Below are 23,479 nucleotides of genomic sequence, written 5' to 3'. Positions count from 1 at the left end.
CTTTAAATATTTTTTTACGCAGGCTTCAGAAATATTAAGAAGTGAAGTTTCGTTTCCACCTCCAGAAACACAATTCCAAATACATGCTTTCAATTTTAACAGCGTCTTGTTTTTATAAATAGTGAATACTGTTTATATACATTTACATACTGTTCTACATTTTAAAATGTCAAAAAGTGTACAGAAATAGTAAAACCATACAATGAAAACAGTGTAAGCAATAATACATGATTTAGGATAGTATAAAATCCACAGTACTACAGTGACCACAGTCACTGGCCATATGCACAAAACAATGTCAATTGCCAGGAATATCGAACAAATAACAAACTTGAGTTCTTTTAACATTTTGGTCAAACCCACCAGCACTTCGTTCGCCAGGCTCAATATCAGCACACAGTGTGGCTGGGCAAAAATGCCAGTGTGCTGAGGCCCTGGTCAAGGTGACGCAAGCCTCTGCTGGTCCAGATGAATCCCTTTAAATTTGTCCAAAAATTAAATTAAAGAGGGTAAAGTAACCAGTGCTGAGAGAAGCTTCCATTTAAATTCCCTTGCAAGGTGTACTGGCCTTGCCACTAATGCAGCACCAATGCTGAGCAGTGCTGTGTCAAACCACCTGTATGTTGGAGATATTCAGATAATTGCTCAGTGCAGGTATCTGCTTCTCTCAGGATCTCTGGAATCTATTTTTGCTATATAATAAATCCTCCTCCTGCTCATTTAGCCTTCAGCAGCCCAGCCAGTGAAGAGCTCATTCTACAGCCATTTGAACTTTCATCCTGTATTTTTTGTTCTGCTGCAATCAGTTTATGTTGCAGAAGTCTTTCTCTGGTATTGCCATCTCCTGGCAAATAGAAGGGGAAGAAATGGAGGCAGTGAGAGATTTTACTTTCTTGGGCTCCATGATCACTGCAGATGGTGACAGCAGTCACAAAATTAAAAGATGCCTGCTTCTTGGGAGAAAAGCAATGACAAACCTAGACAGCATCTTAAAAAGTAGAGACATCACCTTGCCAACAAAGGTCCGTATAGCAAAAGCTATGGTTTTCCCAGTAGTGATGTATGGAAGTGAGAGCTGGACCATAAAGAAGGCTGATCGCCGAAGAATTGATGCTTTTGAATTATGGTGCTGGAGGAGACTCTTGAGAGTCCCATGGACTGCAAGAAGATCAAACCTATCCATTCTGAAGGAAATCAGCCCTGAGTGCTCACTGGAAGGACAGTTCATGAAGCTGAGGCTCCAATACTTTGGCCACCTCATGAGAAGAAAAGACTCCCTGGAAAAGACCCTGATGTTGGGAAAGATGGAGGGCACAAGGAGAAGGGGACGACAGAGGACGAGATGGTTGGACAGTGTTCTCAAAGCTACTACCATGAGTTTGACCAAACCGCGGGAGGCAGTGGAAGACAGGAGTGCCTGGCGTGATCTGGTCCATGGGATCACGAAGAGTCGGACACGACTAAACGACTAAACATCAACAATGCAAAAATATGTGTATTTTCTTTTTACACATATCATAGTGAATGATAGCTATGCATATATCAGTCTTCAGTGGATGTTTACATTCATTTTGTGCTGAATAATGGATTTTCAGAGGAGCAGCCCTATTAAGTCTTGGGGGGGGGGGCGCAAGCATTGTAGCATCTTAAAGACAAAGCTAATGAGTAGCTAACTTCCCATCACAACCCCATCTTGATTTTACAGTTCCGTAAAAAATCAATCCTGCTAATTAACCTCCCTCAAGCATCTGGGAAAGATCGTTTTAATACCCTCTTGATATACTGAATTGTATAAATTCCAGGGGTAATATGAAAACATTTTATAGACACTCTTAGTTCCACTTAGATAAGCCCTTTTTTGCACTGCAGTATTTTATTTCATAACTGAGTGTTTTATATAGAAAGTGGTGCTCTGTGCATCTGCTGAAATAACACTCAATTTATATTTTAAATTGTTTATAGTAAACATGATTTTGTGCTTGACAGCTCGAAGTCTTCAGACTTTAACTGAGGAGCACAGATTGAAGCCCACGGTCAACAAAAGAGACCACTTATTTCCACGTGAGAAAAACAATGATCAATAGTGCATTCTGTTGGTGCTTAAAATTCACAGCAGGAAGCATATTAAAGCTGCAATCCTAATCCCATTTCCCAGGGAGCATAAGGATACTGACAGATTGATTTCCAGTCCTTTTGCTATTAACTTCTAGCATGGAATTGCCCCCCCCCCCTTTTAAACCTATTAGTAAACATCCAGTTACGGGAAATACTATTCATTCTGATGCAACACATTTTTCTATTTGGTTGATCTTTCAACCGATACTCTTAGAACTGTGCAAAGCAATATGTAGTTAGACCTCACAGTGCCCTCCTCTAGGAAACTGAAAAACCATGGTTTCCATAAACGGAACCCATAAAAAGTATACTGTGGGTGCAAATTAAAGCCAACATTCTCAGCCAAAATAAGAATCTTATATCCTTTGTCAAAGAATAGGGATAGTACCACAGGCACATGCAGATATTCTCAAGCAGTTTTTTAAAAACAATGTAGAATCATTAATGTACACAAAAAACATAAGCGAACAATCCACATCATTGCACTGCTTTGCAGCAAATTTCCTATTTGGCAACTATTCATTACTGTTCCTGCAAATATGGCAAGCCTGTCCATATTCTAAGCCTTAATTGCAAGCATCTCAACTGATAATACTGAAAGGATGATAAGATGCAGAAACTGAGAGTCTCCCATAGCATTCATAGCTACTCAGATTCTCCTGCAATTCTGACAATGTCACCAGTCTGTAACTACTAATTGCACAGGTAAAATACCACACACAGATACATCCAACCAACTCACTTTTGCAGACAATGCTCAGTGAGTGGTGAAAGGACAGGGGAAAGCAGCCTTTCCCTCTGTAATCCCCATCTACTCTAGTCCCATGGTAAGAGTACTGGAATGAAAAGAAATGGTTTTCTAGGCAGCGGAGCGGGTCTCATCTCCCTATCCACATAAATCACTATGTTTTTCTCAGTACAAGTGTTTGCTGCAGTGACACAAGCACACAGTGTACGCGCCTTTTTTAAGAGGTACCTAAATGCAGCTCTGAAAACACTGTTCCACTTTTAAATGGGCACATAATTCCTGTCATGGCATGTATTGAAACTGCTGGGCAAGGACAAGTGAATTCATCTCAGAGCTGTGATGCAAATCCAGATCTTCAGGTTTAGTGCTCAAACAGGTGTCACCACTCACAGTTGCTTAGGCAATCTCTGCCATGAATAAAATTTTAAAGCATGATGTGGAATGATAATAGTGGCTCCATAATATAGCCATTGAGTGATCCAGTCCTGCAAATTATACCTAGAAATGTGGGAAATACTGATGTCTTGAGGGTGCCCTTTTTGGAGAAATCCACACTTTCAAAGAGAATTCTAGAAGTTGGATCATATGTACGGTAATATAGTGGCCCATGGGGAAGATCCTTGTTCAGTTTTAGACACTTTAAAAATGAGGTGCATAATCAGATAAATGGAAATAGTCCACTTTTAATGCATATACAAGAGAAATTACCAGCATTTGAAAACGCAACAAATGCTCAGTGTTTTGAAGGGCTGTTATTTGAATTAAAGAGTAATGGCGGTGGGAAACTATTATGAATAAAAGTTGGGCTTAAGGGCATGATGAAGCGAGAGAGATGACAGTATACAATCATTTTAAAAGGCAACAGCATTAAAATGTCTTCATAAATTAAATGTCACATTGTATTTGTAATCACAACTTTGCTAAAAAAATTGGCCTTGTACACTGAATGAGTGCAAAACAAATTACAGGTTATTTCGTTGTACTATTTGATTATTTGGCCAATAATTTGAAGGCAAAAGAACATTTTATATAAAGGAAAACAGACTTCCTTTAGCTAAGCTGCATGCAGTTATAAAAAAATATTCCACTATAAGCCAGGTTTTGGAGAAACTGGCTTGTACTCAACTAACTTTTACTCAGAGTAGACCCACTGAAATCAATGGGCATGACAAACCTAGGTCAATTAATTTCAGTGGGTCTACCCTGAGAATGTTAAATACAACCCTATCTCTAAAAAAGAACACTAGTGACAAGTAACAAAACAGAGCATGAAACCACTGCACTGCTGTGAAGATCCTTCAATTTTAGGCAAAATCAAATAGTGCAATTTGTTTACAATTGTCTGTTTCAAATGCACGCAAATAATCCTCAAATACCATTGGTGAGGATGCCATCTTCAAGGTTAACTAAGCGAAAGCAATTTGCCTTGCAATTAAGCAGATTGTTGTTCTTAGATTGGAGAAGAACAGATAGAAAAGAAAAAGCTTCCACACCAGTCCCCAAGAAGCGTAACAAAGGAACAGGAGAAGGAATTGAAGAAAAGAAGAAAATGCTGCACCATCACGTAGTCCAGTAGGAGTAAACACCTATACTGTGCTAATTTTCAAAGGGTCAGTGAATAAACTAGATTAGTTCTTAGCTCAGTGTCAGGCCCAAACTAGTGCCATGAAAAGGCACACACCAAATCCAGACTTAGAGGGCTCATGGTTAGCTGTTGGTAACAGGATGGTGCTGATAATGCCAAGGTTGCAGGTTTGATCCCCATATGAGACAGCTGCATACTCCTGCCTTGCAGGGGGTTGGACTAGATGATCCTCAGGGTCTCTTCCAGCTCTAGGATTCTGTGATTCTATGGTCCCTGAGATCAGCAACTTGAGCTGACAACTGAAGGAGCCAAAGCCTGCTTTGTTGACTATTTACATGAAGCCTTCAGACTGGCCAGGCCTAGGATATGATGCAAGAATTCTCAAGTATCAAGGATCCAGTGAGATGTCCATAATGCTAGTGTCCCAGTGAGGCATGCCCATTGAGTTCAGAGGTAAACAAAGCAAGGTGCCTTCTGGAATTCCTTTTGGCAAAGGACTGATCACAGAGTTTTACTTCAATGTTCCCTTCGCTGAATGCTTCTCTTCTGTTCTCCCCCGAGGAGTTGGGTTGTCTCCTGCAGCCTTCATCCTTCTGCTGCTTCATTGTAATCCCTAAGTTTCCACGTCGCCTGGATGGGGACAGGTTTTCCTTTATAATGCAAAAGCAAAGGGCAGCGAGGAAGTTTTTCTTGAAGTTCTCATTCATAAAGGCGTACACAATGGGGTTGCAAATGGAATTGGAAAATCCAATGATCTGAACTATGCCAAAGATCATCTTAATGGTGACGTCATCATACTCCCTTTCAAAATTACCTGGAGAGAAGAAAACACCCATTAAGAACTGGCTTTGTGCTGGTAAGCATTACATGGTAATTTGATGATACAATACATTAAGTGCTAAGATGTGAACTTGCCTCAGATGAGGCACAAGTCGGATGTGAGAATGCCCCCACTTTGGAGATATTCAGGTTGGCTCTGCGGGTGGCACTGTGGGTTAAACCACAGAGCCTAGGACTTGCCAATCAGAAGGTTGGCGGTTCGAATCCCCGCAACGGGGTGAGCTCCCGTTGCTCGGTCCCTGCTCCTGCCAACCTAGCAGTTCGAAAGCACCTCAAAGTGCAAGTAGATAAATAGGTACCGCTCCAGCAGGAAGGTAAACGCCGTTTCCGTGCGCTGCTCTGGTTTGCCAGAAGTTGCTTAGTCACGCTGGCCACATGACCCGGAAGCTGTACGCCGGCTCCCTCAGCCAATAAAGCGAGATGAGCGCCACAACCCCAGAGTCAGCCACAACTGGACCTAATGGTCAGGGGTCCCTTTACCTTTACTTTTACCTGAATCCAAGGCAACTTTGGTCTGAGGAAAAATGAGGCAGTTCCAAGTTTTCAGACCAACCCTCAAGCCTCAAAAGAGAGGCTTTGGGGACCTCTTGCTAAAAATCCCAATCAGTTCTGAATTATGGAACATTTGACAACTGAGAACGTCTATAGATGACTCTACAATGAAGCCCCATACCATCGCACCCTGGCATTCACTTAACTTGTATTCCATAAGAGTATATAATGTTTTTCACTTCAAAATCAATAGCAATAGCATAAAAAAACCTTCAAACATCTATATTTCACAATTTCAAATCAAGTGCCATAATTCTTGACAACAATGAACTGCCACGGTTTGTTCATTTACTTCAAGGACGAAGTTTAGCTGAGAGAGTGCACTATAATTCAAGATCGGGGGGGGGGGAGAGAGAAAGGCATTCAAGAAGCAATTCAGATAACTAGAATAAAAGGAGATGGCTGATATAAAAAACCTACAAAGGAAAGAAAGGTGTAGGAAGGAGACTAAATGAAACACAAAAAAGCAAAGAGTCGCTACCTCAAAATGGTACTGGGTAGCTGAATTTTATAAATGGTAAAATGTATTAAGGCATCTTTTTTAAAACTAAACTCAGCCAGATGGGTGGGGTATAAATAATAAATTATTATTATAATTATTATTCCGATTATGATAGATTAATTCTTTCTTTTCAGTGTCCCTGCAGACCTGTGGTTCCCAACGTGGGGCACATGCCCCACAGGGAAGCAATTTGATTTTTAAGGTGGGGCAATTCAAAAATGAGTTATTAACAGTTAATGGCCTTTTAGGCTTCCTCCCCGTGAATAGGAGTTCATTTTTTGAATAACAACAATTATATGTCATGGGCGGGGGGGCATCAGGATTTGAGAGATGCTTAGGTGGGGCATGGCCGAAAAAGGTTGGGAACCACTGCTATAGACCTTTAGTGAAATACAGTGGTACCTCGGGTTAAGAACTTAATTCGTTCTGGAGGTCCATTCTTAACCTGAAACTGTTCTTAACCTGAAGCACCACTTTAGCTAATGGGGCCTCCTGCTGCCGCTGCGTGATTTCTGTTCTCATCCTGAAGCAAAGGTCTTAACCTGAGGTAATATTTCTGGGTTAGTGGAGTATGTAACCTGAAGCATATGTAACTTGAAGCATATGTAACCCGAGGTACCACTGTATATATGTGCTGGGCATTTTATATGGTCATGCCATAAAAACTTTGAGTTTTGTGGGGTTTGACTGGCCACCTTGATCACAAAACCAACTACTACAATTTCAAAAGAAAAAGCTACTCACTGTATTCTATCATCATGTGCATTACATGAAAAGGAGCCCAGCAGATGGTGAATAAAACCACAACAGTTACCATCATGATGATTGCTCGCTTCTTTTTCCTGAAAGAGGAAAGAGAGCTTGTACTACAAATTTCTGCACAGATATATAGATGACTCCTGGTGACTTGGGGGGCATCCAGGTGACAGGGATGGACCAGAACTCCGTAGTAAATCACATGCTTTCTTTACAGAAGGCTCCAGGTTGACATCTCCAGCTTAAATGTTCTCAGGCAGTAGGTGCTGGGGAAGACCTTTGCCTGCAGCTAAGGGTGGATGGATCTGTCACTTTCCATCCCCTCAGTTTCCCATTTTCCCAATCTTAAATTCAGCTCCACCTTTCTGCAGCAATTTGTGATTTTAAAACAACAACAACACTGAAATTCTTCAGCATTTCTCCTAATATGAACACTTTTTGGTATGCAGCTTTGACCAAGGTACACAGTTCTGCAAACAAGTTCATAGAATCGAAACTGGAAGGGATACTGTGGATCATCTAGTCAACCCACAGCAATGCAGGGATATGCAGCTGTCCCATACGGGAATCAAACCTGCAACCTCGGCATTATTAGCACCATGCCCTAACCAAATGAGCTATCCAGTTCATCTGAAATAAAGCATTTTTATTAATTTTCTCACATACTGTATATATGAGTGTGAGAACCCATCAGATAATGCAATATAAAAGGGAGTGTGAGCTTTAGAACCACAAAACAATGCAATAATCCCCACACCTGTTTCCACCCTTGGTGGAAACTGGATCAACATTGGCACAGGAAGAAACTACAGCATAGACTCTTCCCATGTTACCCAAGCGAATGAGCTGCACTGAAGTGGCTCCCACGTCAAAAATGCTTTTTTAAAAGTGGGGCTAAATGCTATAGAAATAATAAAATGATTGCCTGTGCTGAGATTGATTTATTTTTTAGCCATTAATTTCTAAAAACCCTAAAACCTGTTGTTAGGACTTTGTTTTGTTGGTAATTTTTCACAGCTGCGGGGTAACATTCATGCAACTGTTGGGGGGAGAAGTTAATGGAGAAGGGCTGGAATTGCCCTTGTTTGTTTGCTTAAAATATTTTAAAATCGCCTTTCCTCCAAAGGCGCTTGGGATTTTGAAGAACAAACATACAGACTTCCTCATCATAAATAATACGTCATGATATAAATAAACACAAATATTAAAAGCATAATGCTAAGGTTAATAATTAACAACTCATTAAAACACATTCAAATACTGCTGCTGAGGACTGAACTTTGGTTGCAAAGTTGCTAGGTTTATCTTTTGATCTCAACATCTGGATCTTCTTTCTGAATGGGGTAGAAAGGTAACATAGCTCCCCCACCATCTGAGAATGATATAATCCAGGTGTGTGTGTAAAATAGAAAAAGGGGGGGCAGAGTGGGAGAGATGAGCCAAACATTTCTGATCCTTCATAACAAACATTTGTTTGTAACATGTAATTTGGGCCTGAATTATAACTTGTCTGATAGATAACCTCTGTCTACAGGTGATCATTGACACTCTCAAAGAATTCAAGAAAGCTGGGGAGTCAAGGATTTCCTTTATAGACTCCAATAAAATAAAGTTACATACATTTTGGTGTTTAATGCTGAATGCTAAAGACTGACTATACAAACCTTGCTATTTTGGACATCTCGTTCCCATGCATAGTTTGCAGAACAGAAGCATCTCCAACTCTTTTCTTAATCCAAAGCTCATAACCAATCTTGCTATAGAGCAAGAGCATCAGTATCATTGGGAGCAGGAAGAGAATAGCCAAAATGAAAGTAGCATATATCTTCTGGTGGACAGGACTGGCCCATTCTTCCAGGCAGCAAACGTACACTTTATCGTAAAGGAAGTCATATTTATTCTGAAACAAATTAAGTTGAAGTCACACTCAGTACAGAAAAGAGAACTTACTCCTAGCCTATTGGCAAGGAAAGGAAAAAGTGCATATTTTTCATCATATAAGAGCAGAGGTTTAAGTGCTGGCTGTGCAAAACCTGTACAGATTGGCTTGCCCTGACTCAGGGGTGGCCACTGCGTCATTTAGGCTAGCACTTTAGGATATCAAGCAGAGACGTCTTTCCCAACCTTATTTGCCGAGCAATGACCAAAACTGGGACATTTTGTACACAATACTGTTCTACCACAGAGCAATGTGCAACCCACACAGCAGACACGCATTTCTGATCAAACTAATTGACCTAAATCAGGGGTAGGTTGTACAACTATTTTAAACACAACCATATTTAAAATACAACAATCAAATATATGAATATCTGCCATCTGTTTACTGTAGGATAAACAGCAAGGTCCATGAAACAACAAGGAAAGCCATGGCAAAACACAAGGTAAACTTTAAAAAGGAACAGCATGAACACTCCCTGAACTTATAATCTAGGGCCAGAAGCAGTAAACTACGGTACTACAGAAAGACTTAAACCAAGTGTCTGACCCAAACACAATGGCAGGTCAGTGAATTTTTTTTTTAAAGTTCATTGCACAAGCTGCTTTGTAAATACAGTGGTACCTCTGGTTAAGAACGTAATTCGTTCCAGAGGTCCATTCTTAACCTGAAATTGTTCTTAACCTGAGGTACCACTTTAGCTAATGGGGCCTGCTGCTGCTGCCGCGCCGCCACCATGCAATTTCTGTTCTCATACTTAACCCGAGGTACTACTTCCAGGTTAGTGGAGTCTGTAACCTGAAGCATTTGTAACTTGAAGCGTCTGTAACCCGAGGTACCACTGTATATATTTTCTGCTCTAACAATAAGGACAGACTATCAACCTTTTTAGGGACGCGGGTGGTGCTGTGGGTTAGACCACAGAGCCTAAGACTTGTCGATCAGAAGGTCGCGGTTCGAATCCCCGCGACGGAGTGAGCTCCTGTTGCTCGGTCCCTGCTCCTGCCAACCTAACAGTTCGAAAGCACGTCAAAGTGCAAGTAGATGAATAGGTACCGCTCCGGCGAGAAGGTAAACGCCGTTTCCATGTGCTGCTCTGGTTCGCCAGAAGCGGCTTAGTCATGCTGGCCACATGACCCGGAAGCTGTACGCCGGCTCCCTCGGCCAATAAAGCGAGATGAGTGTCGCAACCCAAGAGTCGGTCACGACTGGACCTAATGGTCAGGGGTCCCTTTATCTTATCAACCTATTTAGGAGTATAATGCACACATAAGACCAATGCTACACACACATGGCTTCAGATGTCCACAATGTACACAGAGATGCCAGGGAGCAGAGCTGGTCAGTGCGTGTGATATCTGGACAGGGCAACTCAGCACAGCTCTGATCTCACATTGGTTTACCATGCAAACAGTACTTCCCAAGAGAGCTAACAATTGCTAAAACCAGTTGTTCTTCAACAGAAACAAGCCTTATTTGCTTGGGTCCATACTCATTTCTAAGGTCACTATTTAAATGCCTGTGTGATGGAAAAGTTTGTTTCACTGGGCAGGTTGGGTCCCCAAGTGTTTTCTTTTTCTTTTCCCCTGCCAGCAAACGGTTAATGAATGGTAGCCTCTGATTGGTCAGGGTTCCAGGAGAGGGGGTTGAAAAGGAGAGGATTTGGAGAAACAGTTTTGGGAGGTTGGGATAGAGGTTGGTTGGGAGATAGGGAGTGAGAGGAGAGAGAGTTGGTTCTGGGTAGAAACATCCACTCTGAGGAATATATCACAAGCTAGAGAAAGAAGTCTCTGAGCTTAGGGTGAAGGACAGTGTGTGGTGTCCTGTAAGAGTAAAAGGCCAGGAATTCTTTGGGAGGCTGAGGCTGAGCCAGGAGAAGTAGAAGATGTAAGGATAAAGTCTATGTAGGACTCATTCCAGTCAAGAGGGGAGAGATTCTTCTACAGAAAGAGAAGACTCCCAAACCTGTTAAGAGGGGTGTGGAGATCCCTTGGGTCTGTTACTTGGAGTACCTCAGGAGTAGGGCTGTCTAACAAGTGTGTAACTGACAGGAAGTACTGACAGGTTTAAGAACCAAAGTACTAAGTGGCAACAGCTGTGCTACAACTGGGAAAGAACTGAAGTGAAATAACATTATAATCTGAGGTATCCTATGTTTTACCCACTTTGTGCCATAAACTTCCTTTGTTAAATAAAATCTCTCTTGTTTATTTGATCAAATCCTGCCTGAGACTCCAAATCATTAAGTTCTCCTTCACATAAATCCCCCACAAGATAATCTGGGGTGGTCTGCAGGAATTGGTGGAACTGGTGTTCTGTGAGGTGGGTGCATTATATTTAAGTGAGGGCAGGCCCAACGGCGCCAGGCGGGAAAGTGCCGTTGCGCCGTCACAGCCTGTACTTGTCTTTGTACATTTTTCTACAGCGCATAATATTCATCTCCTGAAGATTAGCCTTATTCATGCTGAAACTCAATGTAAAACTGACCTATAAAGATATAATTGCACAATGCAACAGACCCATACCTCCAGGCGCTGTACGTGCCACATGGGTGACCCAACGATAGCTGCCAACAGCCAGACTATGCCTGAAAATAGTAATAATAATAACAATGACAATAATGATGGTGATGGTGATGATGTAATTGCTGGTTTTAAAGAGAAAAAACAGGAAATTAGAGTGAGCAATTAGCATTTTTATATTAGTTGGTGATGTGACCATATGGAGCATTTGGACAAGATATTACAGCAAGCATGAGGAAGGCAGTTAGAATTAGGACTAATTGTGAAATGAATTTTGCCCTGGAGCTGAATTCAGAGCAATGAGCTACAAGTTCTTTTGTTTTTGTTTTTAAGAAAGTATATTTTCAAGGGACGCAGGTGACACGGTGTTCTAAACCAAACCACTGATCCTCTTGGGCTTGCTAATTGGAAGGTCAGCTGTTCGAAGCTGCACAACAAGGTGAACTCCCATTGCTCTGTCCCAGCTCCCACCAACCTAGCAGTTTGAAAGCACACCAGTGAAAGTAGATAAATATGTCATGTGGTTTAGTCATGCTGGCCACATGACATGGAAAGCTGTCTGTGGACAAAAGTCACCTCGACCTGAAAGTGAGATGATTGCCGCACCCCATAGTTGCCTTTGACTGGACTTAACCATCCAGGGCTCCTTTACCTTTATCTTATATGGAATTTTACATGTCCAAATCACAAAATGGACCAATACTGCAAAGGGAGAAATTTGAAAGTGAATTCAGTGCTATCTCCAGGTTTGCCAGGGGGCTTAGGTGAGATGCACTCAGTAGGTGCCCTCTCTGATTAGACTTGCCACCTCTGCCCTTTCAGCTGCCTTCTTTTTCTGGAGCAATCCTCACAACTGCTCAGAGAGAGAACCTAAGAAAAGGAGAGGGCACTTCTCCATCTTCTCACGGTTGTCACCAATCACATGCTCATAGAAGGGTGGTGAACAAGCCACATTTGCAAAAAGGAGAGCGGGGCCAGGAGCTGTGGAGTTCAGCATAGGGCTCCTGCAGAGGTGTGGGCATCAGCAGTTACCCAACAATGCCAACGCCTGAGTGAATCTGGGACTCTTCTCCCACCCCAGTCAGTGATTATCGAGACAGAGTCATATTCAGTTTTGTTCTGAAAGGTATCAGCCCACAAAGCATGCATATGGGCATCTAGGGTAAATCTCGTATGTTGGATGCAACAGAGGCTCTCGAGGCATTCTGCCAACTATCTTGTTTCAAAGGATGCACTGTGAGTGCTTTTTCAATAATTCTGCGCATATGGAAGTCAGGTCATGAGGGTTTCAGGAAGGAAGAAGTCCTAGTACAGCTCATGCACAAACAAAACGGATATTTTAATGCATCAACAAAACATTTTTGTCCTCCTACGGATTTATCACCACCAACAGACAGAGCGACAGAGAGAGAGGCAGGGAGGGGGAGAGAAAGCAATCTTACGTTGGGAATCAGATGGGACTAGGTCATTTTTATAGTGAACATTAGCTGAAGAGGCTGCAAAAATGTAGCTTACCGAAAGAGGTTTTTTGCACTGGGCCCTTTTATAAAATATTACTAGAGCTTTAGCAGGGTCCATGTGAAGTTGCATTTCCTCCCATTAGTCTGCCTCCCCATTACAGGCTGTTCCCTGTTCCTTTTCCTTCAGAGCATTACCTGGGTGGGACACAAGGCAGGACCTTCTCAACAGCAGTGCCATTTTATGGAAGGCCCTTCCATAAGAAAGCCCAGTTGGCTCCCTCTCTCTTAGCTTTCAGTCAAGCAATGAACCCATTTGTTTTTGCATTTCACCATTATCATTGTATTGTTATTGCTCCAGTTTCTTCTTGGGCTTTTTATCAACTTGATTTTTTAAGATTGTGATCTTTTTGTATAAACCATATACAAATATATTAAACAACTAGTTCCATTTGATTCTGTATGTATGCTTGGAGTGAGGGAGGGGTTTTAATCTATATGCATACAAAGTAGGTTTTTCATTTATATTCTTTTTAAAAAACTAATCTTCTCTTATAGCAGCTGCATCCCCCTAAAGCAGAGGTGGGTAATCTGGGTCCCTCCAGATGTTGTTGAACTGCAAATCAAATCAGTTGCAACCCACATGGCCAAAGGTCAGGTCCAGCATCTGGAGTACCCCAGGTTCCTCACCACTGCTCTATAGCGGACATATCAAAAGTGAGAAATCACTAGCAACATGCTGTGTCGTGCAATACCAAAGTTGCCCAGGACCTTACCAAGCATTGTGTATGCTCTTCGGTTGGTGTACTGCCATTTCATCTTAAGAGGGTGGACGATCCCGTTATGCCTTTCTACCGCAATGCAGGTCATTGTAAGAATCTCGGTAACTATTGCAGTGGATTGAACAAAAGGCACCATCTTGCAAGCAAAAGCACCTAATAAAGGATTGAAACAAACAAAGCAAGTCATCAACAGGGTCTCATTATCTATACTATACCACAGAACAAAATACACCCATGGAGGCAACATGCATATTTTCATTCAGTGCCTTGTGCCCAGAAGGATATTTTGTAACCCAAAGTGCCCTGAGAGGATCTATTAGAGTACAGTGGTACCCCGGGTTACATACGCTTCAGGTTACAGACTCCACTAAACCGGAAATAATGCTTCAGGTTAAGAACTTTGCTTCAGGATGAGAACAGAAATCGTGCTCCAGTGGTGCAGCAGCAGCAGCAGGAGGCCCCATTAGCTAAAGTGGTGCTTCAGGTTAAGAACGGACCTCCAGAACGAATTAAGTACTTACCCCGAGGTACCACTGTACTGAAATGCTATTATTCAGAATCAGAGATAATATGCTGTTGAATAGCAATTTCAGGAGGATATGAGCTACAGAAGGCTATTGCACTCATGATAGGCATCACATAGGTATATGGTTTGCCAAAGTGGAAATAGAATGCTGGACCACGTTGACCTCTGGCTTTATCTAGCAGGCTTTTTCTTATGAGCTAATAAACCTTATTGTCTTTTGTTGACTTCTTGTTTGTTCTTGAAGCAGGTAATGTTTTAGCAATGCAACATGGATTGTGAGTGGAACCAGTTCCTAAACCTTGAACTCTGACGATGATAACCTTGCTCCACCTTTAGTCATATGCCTCTGCAACTTGGAACGGTCTTCAAAGAGATTTGCTATCAATGATAGTATCTGTAGGACCGCACTCCAAAAAATAATTACATCATGGGCCAAACATATAGCCAAAGAAAAATTACTTTAACCTTTCCCTAAACTGGCTGTGGGGAACCCATGGCCCTGCAGATTTTGTTGGACTCTACCCCCCATTAGCCTCAGTCAGTATTGCTAATGGCCATGGATGATTTGGCTGGGATGATGGGTGTCTGGAGTTCAGGATCATATGGAGAGTCATTGGTTTCTCATCCTGTATTGAATATTGCTATGGTTGTGGCAGACACTGTCACTTGGGAGTTCCATAGGCAGGGGGCCACTACCAAGAATGCCCTATATTGCGCCATCACCCATCCAGTCCAGTCTCTGTTATGGGCAGAACCTCAGAATGCACAGGCTGGTTGGTAGTGGGGAAGATATGAGTCAAGGCGGAGAGCAGAGTGGTGCCCAAAATTCAGTTCCTTATTCAGGCTGCCTCTGAATTCATCTGTGTTGAATTAGGAACAGGGAATCAGGAATCAACTTGGAATGGAAGAGGTTAAACTCAAATGTAGTTGAAGGACCTAGAAGGAAGAAGAAGAGGGTCTCTGTTTGTATGGAATGATAGTTGGGCTATTTGTGGTTATCTACAAAACTTTCTGTATAGCTGTCCTTCAGAAGCACTTTCAGTCCTGTTTTGAGAGCCATTTCTACTTTAGTCTTGATGGTTAATAATGGAAATATTCTTTAAAAACATCACGTAAATGTAATCTACCAAAGCTTTATTTGCCTTCCAGAATGCTGGCTCTTCAGTTCTTTTGAAAGCCTTGCTAAATTCCATGAAATATAGTTAGCTTACATGAATTAAATACATAAAGCCTTGCCACCTTTATATATTACCCAGAAGAAATGCTAAAAGCTTTAATGCTGTAGCTTTCAGTCGAAGCATGTTGAATTCATTTTACTGGGTAGAACATGCTCTTCGTTGTGCTAAATAATTCCCAGCAACAACTCTCAGTTTAGTTTTTAAAGAGCACATTCTTAGCTTTATTTAGAAAAACATGAAATTCAAAAAGCTTTAATACAAATAAAAGCAGAACAGTAGGCTTAGAATATTTAGTTACATTGTACTAGGGTAAGGTAGTTTTCCACACAAAAGAGCTTCAAGGCTGCAGTTCTGTGTTTGCATTGAAATCCTAAAGACACTTAATAGATTTTACAAAGCCACAGCCAAGAACCCTCAGATGTGGAGTCCTTTTACAATAGTAGCTCCAAGGAGAATGAAACAGATCCACTCCATGTTTCTTCCCCGGTGGATAAATTGAAAATGAAGCCCCCTGGACCCTGAGGAGACATGACTGCCGCCAGACTTCAGTGATTAAACTAGACTTTTGGAGGACCAGGAAACCCCTGAAGAACTTTCCTTATAGAAACCCTACGCCTTGTAGCCTCACTGCCTAAAAGAAGCCGGCAGTTGCAGAAAAGGGACATCAGCTATTTAACTGGATATACGATGCGGGGGGGGGGCTTTCATCTTGACTACATAGCCCATATTATAATGCTCTGCCAGCCACTCTAAAATGCTGCTGAGACAACTTCCTTTTTGCGCTCCAACTGCAGGAAGCAAACTGTGGCTGTAACCAGGCCCCTTGGCCCTTGTCCAAGGTCCTGACGATGTTTTTCCTTAAGCTTCCAGTACAGTCTGGTCCAGAACTCTGGGCCTGCCAATTTCCATCTTGCTTGGGCCATCACCTTCCCTTGGTGATGGATGTCACAATAGATCAAGACAACAGCAAAAAAGGGGGGAAGCATGTGGTGCAAGGAACACACAGTTCCCTTTCTCTCATTTCTACTCTAATGAGACACTCAAAAGATCTCCCTTGCATTGAGATGCGTGAACTCCAGAGAACGTCTGGATCTCTTCCATACATGCATGGGGAAACCTCAGCTCCACTGTATCTCTAGTTGGCAAAACTACCAATGTTCTTTTACAGGACCTTGCTTTTGTTCCTTTTCTGGGTGCCAACAGCATTTTGTCAAAACTAGAAAGAAAAAAACTCAAGACGGGATTAATCACATGCTGAAATTGGACTTCAGGTCCACACAAAAGTTTGGTGCGCTATTCAGAAATGACACAAACAAGCAGAAACATTAACACAAAGGACCAGTGTGATGTTCGGAATGGACAAATGTGGATTTTCTGGCAAGATCCTAAGAGAGGGCAGGCTCTTGGGAAAACTGCTTGCAAGTTGCTGATCTGGGAGGCAAAGTGCAGCATGGTGAGAAGAATATTCAGCTGTTTGGCTATGCAACCTCACCATTTTGCCGGCAGGGCAGAAGAACGCAAGTGCAGGGTAGACTTCTGGATCAAGAGTGAGCAATAACAAATTCCCAAAGGCGGCAGAGTCCAGCTCAGCTGTCTACCTCCAGACCACTGCCTGCAGGATTGAGCTGAGGGAGTCAAAGGGAGTCAAAGAGAGCCATTGAAGGGGTGGACCTCCGGGTCAGACCTTTAACATCAAGCAGTGGGGGAGGGGTGCTTTTGCACACAAAAATGGAATGCTAATTGGGATTCTAAGTGTGCCCTGAGCACTGCACTTGGGAGAATAGAAGGTGAGCAGGATTCCTTTTTGCATTGTTTTTCTCTCAACTACCGTATTTTTCGCCCCATAGGACGCACCGGCCCATAGGACGCACCTAGTTTTTTGGGGGGGGAAATAAAGGGGGGGGAATTATTTCCCCCCCAGGTGCGCTGTGCTAAGCCCGAAGCTTGGGGCGTGTGGAGCTCAGCGCGGCCCAAGCTTCTGGGTGCCAGCAAGGTCTCCACTAGCCGTGGGAGAGCCGCGCGGCTCTCCCAGGGCTAGCGGAGTGCTGCGCTAATCCCGAAGCTTGGGGCGTGCAGAGCTCAGCGCGCCCCAAGCTTCTGGGTGCCAGCAAGGTCTCCGCTAGCCGTGGGAGAGCCGCGCGACTTCGTGGGCTCTCCCATGGCTAGCGGAGGGCTGCGCTAATCCCGTAGCTTGGGGCGTGCGGAGCTCAGCGCCCCCCAAGCTTCTGGGTGCAGGCAAGCTCTCCGCTAGCCCTGGGAGAGCTGGGTCTCCCACGGCTAGCGGATAGCTTCCTGAAGCCTGGAAAGCGAGAGCGGTCGGTGCGCACCGACCCCCCTCGCTCTCCAGGCTTCAGCGAAAGCCTGCATTTGCCCCATAGGACGCACACACATTTCCCCTTCATTTTTGGAGGGGGAAAGTGCGTCTTATAGGGCGAAAAATACGGTATGTGGATTAGCAGCATGGCGCAATGAGGCTTATGAGCCTGTATTTATGGCTTTCTTCTCCATCTGGACTACATCAGTTTATTTTAAATTTTTAAACTGTAAACCATTCTAGTATTTTTGCGTAAGGAAAGTATATAAGGTGAATAAAATAAGTAAACACCACAGTTGAGGATAAGGACACACGAAGGGGAGGAGTGGGGATATGGTTTATTATGATCTAAAGCAAGTGTTTCGCAAGGAGGACAAAAATTAACATCCTAATGTTCCTCTTCCTCCCCCTCTTTTCAGGTATTTACATAAATTGTAATTTTTTTTTATTTCTTTTCTCTTGATTTTTCTGTTTTATCTTTTGCAAACCACTTTGTTAAAAACCTCAATCAAGCGGTGTGTAAATTTTATGGAAAAATAACTGGTTTCCTTTTTTCTACTGTGCTGATGTAACAATTCAGCATTACTTTTTTAATTAAAAAAACCCCTCTCTCAGCTTTTATCATTAGCGCCTTGACCCTACCTCCATGCCTCTTAGTTTGGATTGATTACATCCTTTTCCCATTAAACTAAATAATGCAAATGAACTGAGTTTCAGCCTGATTGATCTCCCAGGGTTGCAATGAGGATTAAATGAAAGTGAAAACCATGTCTACTGGGGTGAGCTCTTTGGAAAAATTGTGAGATAAGAACAAACAAAACAGAAGAACCCCAGTGATGGATATAAAAAGCATTCTACTGTCAAAGTGACCAACTAGATGCCCATGGATTTCAGAAAGTAGCCAACCAGATGTTCTCCCATCAACTGGCAAACTGTCTCTCACAGTGGACAGCCACATTGTGGCTAGCAGCTATTAATAGCCTTATCCTCCATCAATTTGTCTAATCCTCTTTGAAAGCCACCCAAGTTGGTTAAAGCCCTCCAAGCTTTCAGTAGCCACAAAGCAAAAGTGTGCACATGCGACAGTTTGGCTCAGCATTTTATTGAAATGAAGATAAGTAAATTTGGCTAGTTCATACTTGCTCTTACTGTCACTAAAGGAGTTCCCGGGGCTCCTCCTTATTCTGCATGCAACTGTCTTTGTGCAGTAGCTATGCAGAAAGTCTGAAGATCCTTCTAACTCATTTCCTCCGCCCTTCTCTTTCCTCAGACATCTTTATGGGTTTGAACCTGTCAACATGACAGTAGCAGCACATGGTGGAATGTGATGCTAAATCTAATAAAATAAATATCAAAACATTTTGCGCACTTCAATCCAGCCACTTTGCAGAATTCTTCTCCTCTAGTGCCTTCTGTGCTTCAGCCAGCTTGAACATTTCAATTGCACATCCCTAAATTATTATATATTGCAGGCTCAGTGCTTTGCCTCAAGTTTTATAACACTAGGAAGGATGTAGGGTTTTATTAGCATGAAGTAGTCCTTGCTCCTGTCAGGGTCCAAATATATAGTTGTAATCCTATGCTTACTTACTCAGACGTGAATGTCATTAGGTTCAATGGGTTATACGCCCAAGTAAGCATGCCTAGGACTGCAACTGCTCTTCCTCAGGGAGACAATTAGCCTTTACTTCCCCTCCCCGCCAAAAAAGTTCAAACTCTACATTCCACAATTTTATCTTTTCTTCTTCTTCTTCTTCATACTGTCAATGGAGCGACATCATTCTTCACCTTTCTGAGGTAATCAATCTGATGCAGTCAGCTTGATTATCAGTTTTTCTCTAATTCAGCATGATTGAGCTTCTAGGATGCAGACAAAAAAACCTGACAAGACATGAAAGGCCACTTGGTTGCATACAATTTTGTAGCAGAGGATCTAATAAGAAAGTTAGCCTTTTTTATTAGAGAAGGCATTCTGATACCCAAATTGCCTAGCAACAGAATTATGGTCTCTCTATCATAGAAGTTGTTTTGACAAAAATTGTAAGCTGGCTCAAAGTACTGCAGTTTCAGCCAAGCATCCAAACTTAAGTAAAGTACAGCTTTCAAACCGGCAGTGTTTTTCAACAGAAATCATGAATTAAAATAACCTCTCAGCAAGAAATACAAAAGCTAGCATGACAAGCTTATACTTAGAACACTTTTGGATTCTTTGTCTCTAAATATCTGTTTTCACCCTTGTGTTTGTACAATTCAAAACCCACCATCATTTTCTACAAGGAAAAAAAGATCCCTAGCTCAGAGTACTGTACTTTAATGTATTTGATTGAAAGGACTGTTCTGTTGCATAATTATGAACATTTTATGATTGAAAGATATGGGCAGAGCAGTACTGTTATGTTAGACAGAATGCTTTAAAGCAGTCTGGATTTTTTCCGGTATTTCCCCCTTCCCCCCGTTAAAACAATAATGACACAAAAAGTATTTAAAAAGGTAAACATAACATTTACTCACTCGGAATACTTGTATATTAATAACAGATACAGTAGCTTTGTTCAAACAGGCTTAAAATGGTAATTCAGTTACAAAGACAATACTTAAAATGTACTCTGAGCATGGAACTTTAAAGCATATAAAGGCAGGCAAGATGAGGTGACACCTCCAGCTCTGGCATAATTCAGCAGTAGAGCACATGTCTCACATATAAAAGGTTTGATTCCTGGCATTTCCAGGTACGTCTAGCCCTGACCACTGCACTATTGTCTATCTTATGAATTTTAATTATCAGTCAAGAACTTTGGTCAATAGGCAGGGTAGAAATACTCCAAATAAATAAAAAGCAAGAAGACTATTAATTTTACCTCAGTACAGCTTTAATGATAAACTTTGCATCCTTGTTATGAGCTTCTGGTTTAGCTTTCCTTCACTTTCTCCCTGGACTTGCATTTTAAGAAAATGCATTTGGTCCAACTTTAGGGGGAAACTAAAGACCTACTTAGAATGTGTTCTAAACCTCCCTTTATATCCATCTCAGCCAAGAGAAGGGAACTCACTCTGAAACTCACCTACAGGTGGTACTTAACAACATGGAAACTGGCACTGATATGCCCAAGAACCTCACCAAAATGTTGAAGTGGCTGCACATCCACAGGCACATGCCTCCACATGTGGTGGGAATGCCCCAAAACCCAACCCTTCTGGACAGCAGTCCTACAATAAATATGCAAAATAACTAAATAGGTATTAGAACTCACCCCAGAACTGGCCCTACTGAACATCTTCCAAGATCATAATGACCACTCACATTATACAGAGCTTATAACCCACCTACTCTCATCAGCCAGAAGTCTCATAGCCAGACACTGGAGAGACCTGTCAGGGGTGAACATTAACCAGTGGTATCAAATCATATGGGAAACAGTCTTACTAGAAAAGCTAACCAATAAAACAAAACTGACACGAGGACAAATAGAAGAAGATGCCTCACCCCAATATAGCTCCCCTTTATCACATACACAGCCCAACAAGACAACAACAAGAACCCACCAACAGCATACAAATTGATCTGGCTTACATGACCCAACAAGTCCTCCACCCCCAAAGGAAAACAAACCCCACAGCAGCCAACCAGAGACAACCAACCATATCCTGGTCCCCCAACCAGAAACATAACAAGCAAATAGAACGAGAACCTGCCGCTGACGCGAAACCCCCCATGTACACTGCAAAAAATATAAATTTCACGACCACCCCTCCTTCCCACCCTTCTTCCTGACCTTATACTATACTCAACACTAATGTCTCATAACAAATGTAACTGATCTGTAGAAAAGACTGCACAACTTGAGAAAAGAGACAAGGCATGTACTTTTGTAAACCAAGAAAAACTTTAATGATAGTAAAAAGATATAATTCATTATGCCCTTGCTGTTAAACTTTGCTGAGTCACTCAGTCCCCCATCCCATCTGATGTGTAATGGATGGCATTTACGGCTCATTAAATGTAACTGGAGCAACATTTGTTTTATCACCTGACTTCAGAGCAAGCCGAGCCAATTATCCATCTGTAGATGACATATTTTTAAACTCTCCCATTGTAAATATAAGTCAATAAACGTTAAGCGTTTAACAATGCCATTCTGTTATAAAATAATGAAGCTAGGCAGAGGGGGAGAACATCAGACAAATTACCCAAAGATATTTCAATCAAGATTGGTAACTGGTATATAGCAAGTCCCCATCAGAAGTAAATAAAATTGCATTGAAAAGACAGAACCCACAGATCAAAACCTGATTATATTTTACTTATTATTATGTATAAACCATTTAAAAATACATTATCTAATGCAAAACCTTTCAACACAATGACATAGTCAGCACCATTGCTGACAGGAGGGAGACCCTATCAGCATATAGCACTTACGGCAAAAGACCAGCACTAGTTGCCAATTTGCTACCGGGCCAAGTACACAACTTGGATCCAGTTTACCTGTGAGATCACTTATATGCCCACTCAACTACTTCAGTCTGTGGAACTGGCATAGTATTATCAACCATTTTTCCTAAGCCTGCATGGAGCTCAGCCTCACCATCAACCTGATGAAGACCATTATCCTCAGTCACAACATTGCCAGCACTCCATGCATGAGAACAGGTGACCACATGCTTGAGGTGGAAGACATTTTTGTCTACCTGGCCTCCACCATAGCCACCAACCTTTCCACTGATGCTGAACTGGACAGATGTATTGGCAAGGCAGCAACGGCAATGGCTCTCCTCTCCAAAAGGGTATGGGAGAATGTGGTTCTAACATCCAATACCAAGATGAAGCTCTACCTGGCTTGTGTGTTGAGCACGCTGCTTTATGGAAGTGAGTTGTTGGCAACCTACAATTGCCAGGAGCAACACCTCAACACCTTCCATATATATTGTATCAGGAAGATTTTGGGTATCAAATGGCATGATAGAATCTAAAATAAAGACGTGCTCTCCCAAGCCCATATTCCCAGTATGTACACACTTCTACTCAGCGGATCCCCAAGGATATACTCTGTGGGGAACTGGCTTCAGGCACTAGGCCTGTTGGCACACGAACACTGCATTGCAAAGACATCTTCAAACACGGCATGAAGGCTGGCAACATTTACCCCACTGTATGGGAACTCCTTGCAGATGATCACAGTGACTGGAGACAAACAGTCAGGTCATGCATATGCAGCAGTGACCATCGTACGCTTGTAGCAGCAAAACTGGACACCTTCATCTACCCCACTTGCAATAAAGCATGACTCTCCCATATTGGTCCCATACAGCCACAGCAGGCACTGTAACTCTCTGACGGTTTGACCCAAACCACCAGGTGCACTCTTCCTGAGAAACAGACAGATGCCAACGATTATTCTTGTTGTTCACAGGAAAATGCTATGAATTCTTCACAGATTTATTTACCATGCCTTTATCCTGCTTTTCAGACAATAATAGTTTCCCAAAGTCCCTAGCATCAAACAAAGGCATCAAAAATAGAGACAGGCTGTGCCATCAGGCTTATATGTAGGGCTGGGCGATATCTGGTGTTCAACCTCATGCTAGATCACCAGCTAAACATTGTGATATACACTGCTCATAGCAATTACCGTAGCGGGCATTTGAAATCAACCATAGAAATA

At 42.3% G+C, this 23,479-nt stretch overlaps 1 protein-coding gene across 1 annotated transcript in view; it reads right to left on the bottom strand.

Moving 5' to 3' along the window:
- Positions 1 to 824: 824 nt before the first annotated feature.
- QRFPR (pyroglutamylated RFamide peptide receptor) overlaps positions 825 to 23,479 on the bottom strand; it is a 31,985-nt gene continuing 9,330 nt past the window's right edge. Inside the window, exons 2-6 of the mRNA XM_081208147.1 lie at positions 13,793 to 13,951; positions 11,563 to 11,624; positions 8,763 to 8,998; positions 7,087 to 7,184; positions 825 to 5,262 (exon numbers count right to left, since the gene is read on the bottom strand). Of these exons, the coding sequence (XP_081064273.1) occupies positions 4,865 to 5,262; positions 7,087 to 7,184; positions 8,763 to 8,998; positions 11,563 to 11,624; positions 13,793 to 13,951 (953 nt within the window). The 3' untranslated portion in view covers positions 825 to 4,864. The remainder of the gene's footprint in view (positions 5,263 to 7,086; positions 7,185 to 8,762; positions 8,999 to 11,562; positions 11,625 to 13,792; positions 13,952 to 23,479) is intronic.

The sequence above is a fragment of the Podarcis bocagei genome (assembly GCF_964188305.1).
Source record: "Podarcis bocagei genome assembly, chromosome: 9".
In the NCBI taxonomy this organism is placed as follows: Eukaryota; Metazoa; Chordata; class Lepidosauria; order Squamata; family Lacertidae; genus Podarcis; species Podarcis bocagei.
This window is presented reverse-complemented; position numbering and strand designations above follow the sequence as displayed.